Raw genomic sequence first — 12,217 nt, forward strand, 5'->3', positions numbered from 1 at the left:
GCAGATTGGTTTGGCTGCAAACCCTGGAGAAACCAGAAGGAAGGATGGAGGAAAAGCACCCTTCTAATCACTAGAGGTACACTGGTGTGTAACAGAACACTTTGCGCTCTTATTTTTTGACAGCAGTATTTAAGTTTTCACCTCTGAAGGAAGCAATCTGAGGTGCTGGAACGATTATGTATTTCGTTACAGATTTTCCAGTATTCCCCTCTCCTTGCTGAAGTGATGCCTTTATCCTTAAAGGCTCTCCATTACTCTTTTATCTTAAATTAACAGTTGTAGTCCAGAGAAAGCCCAAGTCCTTGATACTGTATTTCACATTTTTCCAGGCATCAGTATTATTTATAGTTTAAAACTGTTGAGTTTAGTATTTCTTTCTGCAAGGACAGAGGTTAGATTACTGGACATTACTCAGCAACAAATAATGATCTGAGCTCCGCATCAGGAGCTTTTCTTTAGCTTTGCATTTACCACTTCTCTTCTACAGTAACACAAGAGCAGCAGGATTCATGGCTTTTTGCACACTGAAATTTAGTTAATTTAAATATACAATGTCTAGATTACCTTTAGCACAACAGGGTCATCTTGCTCTATAGCATAAGAAGTTAACTGTAGAGGGCTAAAGCTGACAGGAAGATTTTGTACAGCCTCCCTGACACAGCTCTCACAAAAAGTCAGTTTTGGAAGTGTCACTTGAGAGAGGAATAGGAGAGCTTCTGCAAGCCCTTGGATTGCATTCCTGAAATCTGGAAGTGCTCTGTTTCATCTCAGGCGCAGGTATGGAAGAAAGCTTGGACCATAAATGAAACTTCTCTTTGGGAAGGTGGCGACATATTTCAGTTGTGGTTTCTGGCTTAAGCAGACCCCTCAATCATGCAAATAGTCAAAAGGGCTAAAAAAAAAAAAAAAAAAAAGTATTTTTCAAAAGAAACATTTATCTGAAGCATGGGGCTTTGCAGCTTATCTGAGGAGAAATTCCACTCATCTTCCACATGTACAAGTGGCTGCAACTTATCTTTTTGTATCTCCTGTGCTTAGTATGCACCATGGATGTGTAAGTCCAAAATGCCAGCGTCTTGCCCCTTCCAGCAAGGCCTGAACACGAGTTCACCCGGGACGCGGGTACCGGGTGCAGGCCGACCGCACCGGGGCAGGCGCAGGCTGAGCACAGGACAGCCGGTAGGAAGAAGAGGCTCGACCTTCCTTCTGATTTTCACCATCCCAGCACCGCATGCGTTGGGCACGATACAGTAACGACTAAACCACCATTAACCGGGAACGCACTGATGCACCCGTGAGGATGCACTGGGGGCTCCGTGCTGCGCCTCACCGAGCCCGCCAGGGGGAGCCGCGCCGCCAGGGATGGCAGGGCCGGACGGTGACTCTGCCCCGACCCAGCTCCCGGCCCGGGACACCGGCGCTGTTCCCCCGAGGGGGAGGTTGTGCCCAAGGACACCTTCCCGGCTGGCCTCCACCGCCACCCCGCCACCACTGGGGAGCCCGACCCGGTCAGGGCTGCGGGGGCTCCCCGCAGTTCCCTCCCGGGTGTCCTCAGCTTCCCGAAGGGGGTCTCCTCCGCTTGTCCCGACAGCCGCCGCCCGGAGCAGGAGGAGGAGGTGGCAGCCGCGGCGGAGGCAGGCGGGCGGCGATCCCTGCTGAGCCGGGTTACCGGGAGCCATGGAGAGGCGGTGGGGCGGGCGGGGACCGCCTGCGGGGCGGCCGCCGTGCCGCGGGCGCCTCCCCCCGGGGCTCCCCGCCCCGCGCGGAGGCGCGGCGGGCCGCTCTCCGGGCCGAGCCGGGCCCCGCCGCAGTCGCTGAGCCTCGCCGCGCCGGGCGGCGGGAGGAGGCGCGGGCGGGCAGGTGCCCTCCTCCCGCACCGCACCGCTCCGCGCCGCTGGCATCGCCGCTGCGCCGCACGGCGGTGGGCAGCGCCGCGCAGGCAGCCCCCGAGGTTGCCGCGGTCCGCCGCCGGGGGCAGCCCCGCCGCCGCCTCCTCGCGCACCCCCGCCGCCCTGATGGCCCCCGCCGCGCCGCTGCTGGCCCCCCCCCTCCGCCGGCGGCCGTGGCGGCCCTAGGGGCGTCGGGGCCCTGCGCTGCCCCGCGGAGGGGGGGCGGAGGCGGCGGCGGCGGCGGGGCGGGGGCGGAGGCGGAGGCGAGGGGGCGGTGGAGCGGCGACGGAGCGGCGGCCGAGCGGGAGCCGGCGGCGGCGATGGACGAGTCGTCGCTGCTGGACCTGCTGGAGTGCTCCGTGTGCCTGGAGCGGCTGGACACCACGGCCAAGGTGCTGCCGTGCCAGCACACCTTCTGCCGCCGCTGCCTGGAGAGCATCGTCAGCTCCCGCCACGAGCTGCGCTGCCCCGAGTGCCGCATCCTGGTGGGCTGCGGCGTGGACGAGCTGCCCGCCAACATCCTCCTCGTCCGCCTCCTGGACGGCATCCGACAACGGCCCCGCGCCGCCGGGGGCGCCAGCGGCAGCCCGAGCGCCGCGGCCCCCTCGTACCCCCAGACCGCCGCCGCTGCCGCCCCCAGCGCCGTCGCCGCCGCCGCCGCCTCGGCCGCCGCCAGCCTGCGGGAGCTGGCGGCCGCCAGCCGCAGCGCCCTGCTGGGAAAGGTGGGTGCCGGGACCGGGGGGAGCGGTCGGGCGTGTGTGCGGCCCCGGTTCGCACTCGGGACGTCCAGCGGGCAGTGTCCCGGCGGGGCAGTGCGGTGTGGGCCGCTCCCCGCAGCTGCGGTCGGTAGCTGCGGTTGTGTCCCCCCGTGATGTAAAGATGGGAGGCTCGGGGAGGCTCGGCCAGGGCTGTCCTCAAAGTACTCGGGGAGGCGGGAGGGGCCGGCGGAGCCCCGGGACCCTCCGCAGGGACTCGCACTGGCTGGCTGGTAGCTACCGCACCGACGGGCCCCGGGGCAGCCCCCGGTGTAGCGGAGCTGGACGTGGCTCCCGGAGTTAAGAACTGCAAAGTGCCTCGAAACCGCTTTCATTCGGCGTGTCGGCCTCTGCCAGGTGCCTGTCAGGTGCAGGCAGGAGCTGGCTCTCGCCTCCGTGCTGCCTGCGGGGACACTCGGCCGGTCCCGCACCGGCGCTTTCATCACCCCTCTTACTAATCGGCCCGAGTTCTCCTCTCCCGGGCGCAGCGTGTGTGGTTAAAGCCACAGAGAGTCCTGCCAGCCAGAACTGAGTGGGGCTTGAAGCTGAAGTTTCCTCTCCCAAGGGAGTGTAATTTCATTTTTATGCATAAGGTGTGTGATTTATTGAACGCGAGTACTGCAGCATCTGCATTTATTTATTTTAAAACTGCAATCGAGTGCCCGGTCTTGCTCCCTTTAAAATCCATGTCAAGGTTTTCATTGACTGAAAGGGGATGAGATCAATTCCTTACAGTGTTTGGAATTATGGTCTAATTTGATACGATACAATTTTTGCTATAGGACTTCTTTAGGAGAGTGGACCTGACGATTGTGAACTTCATATTTGTTATGTCATATATATGATGGATATATTTAATTTATCTTTGATCTGTCATGAAACCTGCTTGAGCTGTAGGTTGGTGTACAGGCTTTTGATGTTGAAAGGTCAGTGCAGGGATAACTTGTGAAGTTGTATCACTATAAAAATGTTTCAATTACTTAATTTCCTTTTTTTTTTTTTTTTTTTTCCTGAGAAAAGCAAACAGACCTGTACTGGCATTTTGAAGTTTTGCCTACAGGAAATGATGGCAAATGCCATACATTGATCCGTAACATTCAGTTTTGGAATCTGACGTGAAATATGCTCATCAGTATTTCTGGAAGAGTAGATTCTTTATTACTGAACTGTAGTCCTCAATGATCTTCAGGTATTTAATAACAATTTGTTGTAATTTAAAGAAGAAAACAGGCAGTGAGATTCTGCCCTCTGCTTCTTTACTTGTTTGTCTTTCAACTAAACTTAGTGTTGCGGGTTTGTTGTAGCAGATAACTCCTGTCATCTTGAGTTTCAGCATTACAAAAATAGAAGTTTGCATTCACTAGGCAGTTTAAAATACAGTCTGGTTTGGTGTCCAGGTAGTGTTCTCTCATGGGAGGTAGGATCTGCATGTAAGGCTTACTATACCCACAGGATTTGTGTTGTTGAGGCAGGGTGTTGCCCCCTGACTAAGCTTTTGTGACCATACAGCAGAAGGCAATCTCTGGTTTGCATACCTTTAAATTGTAGACAAGCTAGGATGTTGCAGGGAGGTGTGCATGTAAGGAACTGCTTGATGGAGAAAGTTACTTGAGAGTAATTTTAGGTGTTTATGCAAATTTTTAGAGAAGTTGAATGTTCATGATTTTGCCGTAAATTGGCAGGCTTTTAAGAAGTCACTTCCATAGCCATTATTGCAGATTATCATATGGTAAATAAAAACACATCACATTCTATCATTATCTGGCTTTGATTGAATAGCGCTTCGGTGAGCATCTTCAGCTCTTTTGTCTGTTTCTGTGTGTGGCGTTACCCATCTGAATTTATAGAACGCAAAGTTGCACATGACCTGAGAATCACATTTTGGCTTTTATGGTTAACAGCTGCAGGTTTTAACCCTTGCTGGGACTCATGGGTGATTCTGGGGCAGTGGGTTTGCTAGGGCAGAGTGAGTCTGTAAAGCTATTTGTTTGGCCTTTTGACCAACAACACAATTTTATCTTGGAAATCAATGCAGTGTTCTTGATCCTTACAAGGTTCATTACAGTGAAAGAAAGTCTGAACTAATCTGCTTTAAAAAAAAGCATCAGGGGAGAATAATCCTCCTTGGAGCTGCTGATACAGCTGATTGCTGAGCTATCCTGGAGACAAGTACAGAACCTCTCTCTGTACTAAACAATAGATGGTACAAATGAGCCTAGAATTAGGCTTTTTGAGGCTGATACTGAGGAGCAGAATTGCATCCCTTTTAGTGTTATGTTGGTCTTTGACAGCTTAGCTCCCTTGAAAGTGATTCTTTATGATATATATATATTAATTTCAGAAATTGCTGTAGATTTGCTGCCTGGGGCTTAAATGCAAATTACATTATTTTACTAATTAATACCTTTCATTTTAGGTAGTGTGGTATATAAAATGGGACATACCATCCTGGGCTTTTTGGTTAGGAAGGAAACTGCTAATTATGAAATGTAATGGCAGAGAGCCAAGGTCACTTCCATCAGACTTCAGACTTGCCCACATTCTCAGACCGATATGTTAGAATCACACCAGGGATCTGTTTCTATGAGAATTTTAATTAACCTTTGAAGACAGAGCAGGGCCAGCTTTTGTGTTGCTGTTACACCTGTGTTTTGCTTCTACACCTTATACTTTAGGGAAGCCTTCTTTGTATAGACAGTATTTCTAAAATCAACAAATGCTGTTTATGACTTTGGCAACACTCTCAGGGATTTGTATTTCCTTATCTGGTCTTTAGTCCTTCTTTTCCCATGGCTTCGGTCTATCCAGGGTGCTGAACCCCAGTGTGAGAGAGGCTGGGGTGGGGATGAGCTGACACTGCAGCTGGTCCTAAAGTTGTCTGCAGAAATGCTTCCAAAATACTTTGGTGTTTTAAGATATATGGTATGCACCTTCATCATGAAAGATCTCAAAGTGTTGTTTATCTGCTAATACCTGCTTGGAAAATATTTGACATTATATGGGTACACAGTGGTATGTGACTTTTAGTAAACCAGTTAGTCTCCCAATGCCTCTATTTCACCCTGTAAAAAACCCCACAATAGTCTTGTTTCTAAATGGTATATCTTGTGACATTCACATTAAAGATGCTCTGTATATGCAGAGTATAGTATTAGACATTATAAAAGGGTCTGGCTGCTGAAAGAGCACACTGGAAGAAGTGGGGAGAGGAAATCCAGCAACTGCTGGAGTGCCCCCCTCCCAGGGGATAAAGCAGGAGGCTAAGAGTGGTTTATAATGGTAGGCACATTACCCACAAGGTTATAATTTATTGGCTCCTCTGTTTCCATTACCACTGTCAAACCGCTTGGGGAATTTAGGTTCTGTCAAAGAAAATGGCTCCCTTAGATTGTTGAGGCATTATGGTAAATCTGCCTTCTTCACTGAGTGTGGGGTTTTGGTTTGGTTTTTTTTTGTTGTTGTTTTATTGTTGCTTTGGGGTTTTTTTTTTTTAATTATTGCAGTTTCTCACTCAGAATTTTTTTTTTTTTTCCAGGAGTTCTCAAGGTCTAATAGCCAGTTAAATGCATTCAAGTCTTTAGTAATTTCCTCCCAAACCAGGCGTCTCCCACTCCAGGTGTGGGGCTTATTGCTTGCTTGCTTGCAATACAAACTGAGAACAACATTTGCATGAAAAAGAAACAACCTAGAAAAACAAAACATGTCTCTGGTTTTCCCAGAATAACGAACATGGCCAAAGTGACAGACAGGCATGTGGCACATTACCAGGCTGGGATGTAGGTAATGGTAGACAGTACGATGTGCACACAAGGAAAATGATATGTCAGCATGCTTGAGTGAAGTGACGGATGGGCTGCGCTCCTCTGTATTGCACTAGATGCTTCTCCCATGCATCAGCTTTTGCAGGGCTATTTCGCTGTTTTGGGTGAAAGGCTGCCATTTGCTAGCCCAGGGGAAAGGTTACTACCCTTGGCTTCACACAAGTTTGAAAAGCAGAGGGAGTAGTGCTAATTTGTTATCAAGGCTTTTCAGTTGCTCTGTTTGTAGAAATTCTCCAAAAGAGACATTGAGTCATTATTTTTTGTGAGTCTTGCTTCATCCTACACTGGTTACAGTAGGTTGAACATGAAGCAGACCTTGCAGTGATTTTCTGCTGCTGCATTTCCTTTTTAAATACATTGCTTATCAGGTGAAGATGCCACCCTGGGTTCTGCAGGAAGAAGCAGATGAAGTCTGGCATTTATGAGCATTTATATCCCTCACAAGAAGCAGTGGGTTCTATAGGAGCATACTCCGTCTTGATCAGGGGAAACTCTTCATCTTGACTTTTTAATGATCAGTTTTGCACAGATAGGAATGCCTTTCTTCTCAGCAGCACACGGTATGCATAGGCTGATGGACTTACCTAACTTGTGTTTTTTCTGTCTGACTTAGTTGCTTCTGATATTGCAGTTTGGCTGCCCAGTGCCTGAACTTCGGTGCAAAGCCATCCAAATAGGACTGGTGCTCCACATGTTAAAGTCTCTGATCTTGACGATTTTTTTTTTAATCTGGCAGATGGCTAAAAAATGTATTTCGGTGCAGGAGATTAACAATCACACCAAAGGGGACTGTGAAAAATGCAGCCAGGAGTATCTAAAATCACAGCAATTACAGCTGTCCTCACAGAATTGAGTGAGCATAGGAGAGGCGATTGCTGAGGGGCTGAGTCAGGGAAATTCATCATTCGATGCTTTTCAGAAAACCTGCCATTTGCACATTTCATGTTCATTACATTTTCCACAAGTGGAGTATTTTTGCCCATATTTGGATGATGCTGTTAACTTTTACTTGCAAGAGAGAAAAAAAAACATGGGCCTGATGTGGCCAAAAGGTGCCTGTGTTGACAATGGACTTTTCCTTCTGGATTGGGGTGGCCAGCTCAATCACACCTGGAAGGGTTGTGGGGCTATGGAGCGGACATCGTGCTGCTAGCCCTAGACCTTTCCTGTTAGTTTGTGTCAGTGTTACATGCCTCTGTTGGGACACCTCTTGCTGACAAATGTGAATGCTAAGTTTAATCCCTGCACGTCATCCCTCTGAATGATTCATGACAAACGCTGGTAACGCTTAGCATATGACAGTGTTCAGTAGCTGGTTACTCAGAGAGATGGATAGACTTGCTCGGCTCAGCCCTAAGAACCTGTGTACGTTTTAATTCTGGGGATTTTTACCCACCTCCCCTAAACCTCTGCTGTTTGCTGCTCGGGGAGACAGTACTGCTGTGGTTTTAAGGCACAGAAAGGAGAGCATGGTTCTGTGCAGAATGTGGCCATTGACCTCTGGTGAGCTGCATGAACTTTCTGAGCTGTATGTCTCCCAGCTGAAAACCTGCCCCAGTAGCATTCACCCACCCTCGTGTGCTTCGTGATCTTCAGAGGGAAGCTGCCTTACAAACACAGAGTTATTATTAGGGAGGCTGGGATTTGGGGAGATAAAAAGCACCAATGGTATACACTGAAGCTAGGACAGTTATTTTCTGCTGTTGAATGGGGTTTGGCAGAGATGCTGCACTTGGTTTGCAGGGAACATCGATGCAGGGATGCAGCAATGAGTGCTGTGTATGGGCTGTAACGTTACACTGTATTCCTTGTTTCTAATCTTATCAGTTCATGTTCAGGCAGACTCCTGGGGCTGGCTGGGTGCCCAACAGGTCAGACTGTTGTTAATGCTGTGTGCCTGTGCTTGCAGGTCAGGGGGAGGCTACGTGTGCTCTTTCTAGACAAAGCTTTGTCCATGCGGTTAATAAGCTGCCACATAAAATGCTACATCAATGTTTTATTTATGCCATGGCGGATTTTATGCTCTGGGAAGTTTCCTTCTTATAGTCTAGAGTTATTTTTGCTTGCCGTCTCATAATTTTAGGTTGATAATCCTGTTACACTTTCAACTTGCAAAGTCTGTCTGGGTATTCCACTGTCGTATTTAGAATGTCCCCTCTAATTTCACTATTCTGTTCAACATTTCATGCTGTTTCTTTTAAGAAGCACTGCTTAGAGTTCAGATAAAAACCATAATTCTCTCTTGCACTTCAGTAACCCACCTGTAATATCTGTAACTCTGGGATGCCACTTTCTTCTGAAGTCGTAAGTCACTCCTCTTTATAAGCCTTTCCTTAAGCTTCAGAAGGCCACTTGTAACTAATATTTCACTTTGATTAATGTCTTTAAGAATTGCAACATTGTAATTGCTGACCTCTACTGCACTGGATTCATTCAGATTTCAGGGAGTACGGATCAAAACTGTTCAGGACGCATGTGGTTTCAGTTTTCTGGCACTCACTCATCACATATCAAGCTGAATCTTTTTCAATGCAGTCTTGTTAAAATCTGGTATTTTACAACAGGTTTTCCCAGTCTGGGGTAAGCTGTCATGGGAAGAGCCCAACATTAGTTCTAATAGGACACGGGAGCCTGGACAAAGATAAACTACGGGATTTGAGAAAGCTGCATGACCTTGGCCTTGCCCCAGCTCTCTCAGCAGCTGTGCTTCTGCAGCTGGGGAGGGAGCAACAGGGAGACGCAGTGTCAGCTGAAAGCTACCTGTTTATCCCTAGCCTTGCACCAACCCAAGCTACTCCTGATTACAGAAGCCTCTTGCTTAGAACAGACCAGTACTTCAGCTGGAAAGTTGCTGTCCTAACCATTATGCAAAAAAAAAAAAAAAAAAAAAAAAGAAAGTAAAAGCCCCAACCCCAAACCAAAAAATGAGGGTGAAAAAAGTGAGAGAAATTTCTTTCTAGTGCATCATGCAGATGGGCCTGGGAAAAGGTTCTCCCCATTTGCCAGCCCCAGCTCCTCTTTCTCCTGCCAGTTCAGATTCCTCCTACAGCTTGAGCCATGCCTTTTCCTGACAGTTCGGGGTGGTGGTGGGGTGGCTGATGTGCTGGTTTTACTTGCTTGGCTCTGTTACCGTCTTCCTCAGCAGTAATGCTAAACTCGTTACCTCCGCTTTGTGGGAAGTTTTGCTTATGTTGCTGGAGCATTGCTGAAAACCTTTAAAATTGTTTGGATAGCTTAAAAAAAAACCCCAAACCCACAGCGTGTGCCCAACTATTTAATGTGATTGTCTTTGCATGTAATTTGAGCTTTTTTAGTTGCTTAACAAGAACAAACATTAATTTAATGATGCATGTACATGTGATGTCTCTCAGTTCAGAAGAATGAAAGGACAGATGGAGGGAATATTACTTTTGGTATTAAAAAGACATTTTGTTTTCAAAAGTAGAGAGAAAAATGTAAAACATCTGGAAATAAGAGCGCTTTCTGCCCAGTCTTTTAAGCATAACTTCTGTTGGCTGCACAGAACTTCTTGTGTGCTGGCCACTGTTAGCTGGGGTCACCTGTGGGCTCAGGCAATGATACCTGCCCAAAGGAGCTAACGGAGCCTCCTCTGCCCCTCTTCTGAAGGTCATCAGGAGGGCCTGGTGCCTGGCATCAGATTTTGTCCATCACATCTGCAGTCCAGTTATCAAGGGGTTAAATAGCAAAACCTGCAGGTGGGTTTGTCACGCAACTGGTTTCTGGCACTTTCAAAGCATGGGTTGGCCTCTGCTGAAGTTTGGCTTCTTGTCCTGTTGGAAGCAGTTGGGATTTTTGGTGTGAGCAGTCTGTTTGCATGTGGTTGAACTGAGGGCAGGGGTTTCTGTGGGACGCACGTCCTCACGAGTGCTGTAAAGCTGTTTCTGCAGCAGGTCTGTGTCTTGTCCCATTTTGGAAACTAGAAGGCTTTGCTGTCCGGTTTGCGTGTGGGTGCCAGAAGGGGGAAGGCTGTGGGATTCACTAATTAATAAAAGAGAGAGATGGGACTGGTTTTTTTCACCATGGTGATCACATAACATAGCCTGACTCAGGGATGCTGAGGAGTTTTTGTCTCCTCTCAAAGGCAATGCAACAAAGGTACAAAGCCCTTTCCTGCTCTGCAGCACTGAGGTATGTTTTGTTTTGAAGATGCCTCAAGGATTTGTGATAGTGAGGAATTTGTCCCTTGTGTTGGCTGTCAGCTGGAATATGATTTATCAGACAAGTGAAACTAATGCTCTATATGGTTAAGGAGTGCCTTTTGTGCACAAAAATGGTATTTATGGGAAGAGGTTGCTTCTTAGTCAGTGCTTAGAGTGTCTTTCTGCTGCTACAGCAACAGGCATGAGTGTGATTATTCAGGCAAGTTAGCATTAACTTTTTTCCCAGGTTTTTTAAAAATCTGATCCAGCTCCAATATGAGCTGGCCATTGCTAATTTTAGAATGGTCTGCTGGCATGAGATAACAAATCCCAGTTTTAGTTTAAAGAGAAAATATTTCAACAGAAGGCTGGCAAGATTGTTATCAAAATGCTAATGATCAGTTCTCCTACAGTCACGGTTATTTTCAGAGGGAGGACTAGAATAGACACATCATCTGAATAATATTTGATTTTAATATGTATTACTGTCTAATTAAGCTGTTAAAGTCTTTCCCCTTCTGGACAAAGGTTCATTAATTGCTGCAGTTGATGTATCATTAGAGGGGTTTAGGTGCAAAATGGGTAGAGGGAAAGAGATCTAAACTGTTGATTGTGCAGGTCTGAATGTACTTTGGTTAAAGATACTGTGGTATCTTTACCAAACGAAGGGGACCCTGCTATGTTTGGTGTGCTGCCTCCTGACTGCCTTCTGAGTGACAGCCAAGAAGTCAGCCAAATACAAGCACTATCATATTTACTTTACTAAACGATCCTTTCAGTAAATATTATTGAACATGTTTATTTGCGGATTAATTTCAGATTAATTTCAATCAAAAGCTCCTCTGTGAGTTACTATAAAAAGACATGACTTTATGAATTTACTTTTTGATTTCTAATTTAATTTTGAAACAGCTTTTAGCAGGCTGCCTTTTTCTTGGCTGCCTTCTTACATGTTTTGTAAGGCATTTATTGCAGCTTGTATCAGGTTTGCTGTATTGTCATCTCTACAAGCAAATCAATATGTTTTCCTTTCCAGTAAGAGTAATAATTTTATGATTTTTTAATTATTTTAAAGCAGTAAAGTAAAAGGATTTTGATTGATTTTGTTTAGATTGACTTCCATTAACATTTAATTATCTGTAAATAAGACAACACACACACAAATACATGTATGTATGTGTGTAATATATATATATATGTATCTTCAAGGCTAGGTTGCATGGGGTTTTGAGCAGCCTGGTCTAGTGGAAGGTGTGCTTGCCCATAGCAGGGGGTTGGAACTACATGATCTTTAAGGTCCCTTCCAACCCAAGCCATTCTATGATTCTGTGATCTCCCATAGTGTATATTTTTTTGTCAGAAAAGCCTGCTCCATGCATTGTTTTTGAGCTCACATCCAATTCAGTAAATTTTGCAGTATTGTCACCATGGGTTAGGCATGGGTGTATATTGTATCATGGTGCAGTGGCTGGTTCTGCTACATCTCTGCCCATGGTGACCCCCTGGGACAGAGCATGCCTGTTCGAGGGATGATAGGTGTGCACGTATGCAGCCTTCTCTTGCACCCCCAAAATACAGATCTGCATTGTCAG

At 47.1% G+C, this 12,217-nt stretch overlaps 1 protein-coding gene across 1 annotated transcript in view; it reads left to right on the forward strand.

Annotated features, from left to right (window-relative positions):
* Positions 1–2,101: 2,101 nt before the first annotated feature.
* The window catches only part of SH3RF3 (SH3 domain containing ring finger 3), a 247,016-nt gene continuing 236,900 nt past the window's right edge, over positions 2,102–12,217 (forward strand). Inside the window, exon 1 of the mRNA XM_061377606.1 lies at positions 2,102–2,611. Within this exon, the coding sequence (XP_061233590.1) occupies positions 2,210–2,611 (402 nt within the window). The 5' untranslated portion in view covers positions 2,102–2,209. The remainder of the gene's footprint in view (positions 2,612–12,217) is intronic.

This window comes from Neopsephotus bourkii, unplaced genomic scaffold (genome assembly GCF_033783945.1).
Source record: "Neopsephotus bourkii isolate Nb327-2 ecotype Australia unplaced genomic scaffold, CSIRO-AGI_Nbou_v1 NB_1760, whole genome shotgun sequence".
Classification (NCBI taxonomy): Eukaryota; Metazoa; Chordata; class Aves; order Psittaciformes; family Psittacidae; genus Neopsephotus; species Neopsephotus bourkii.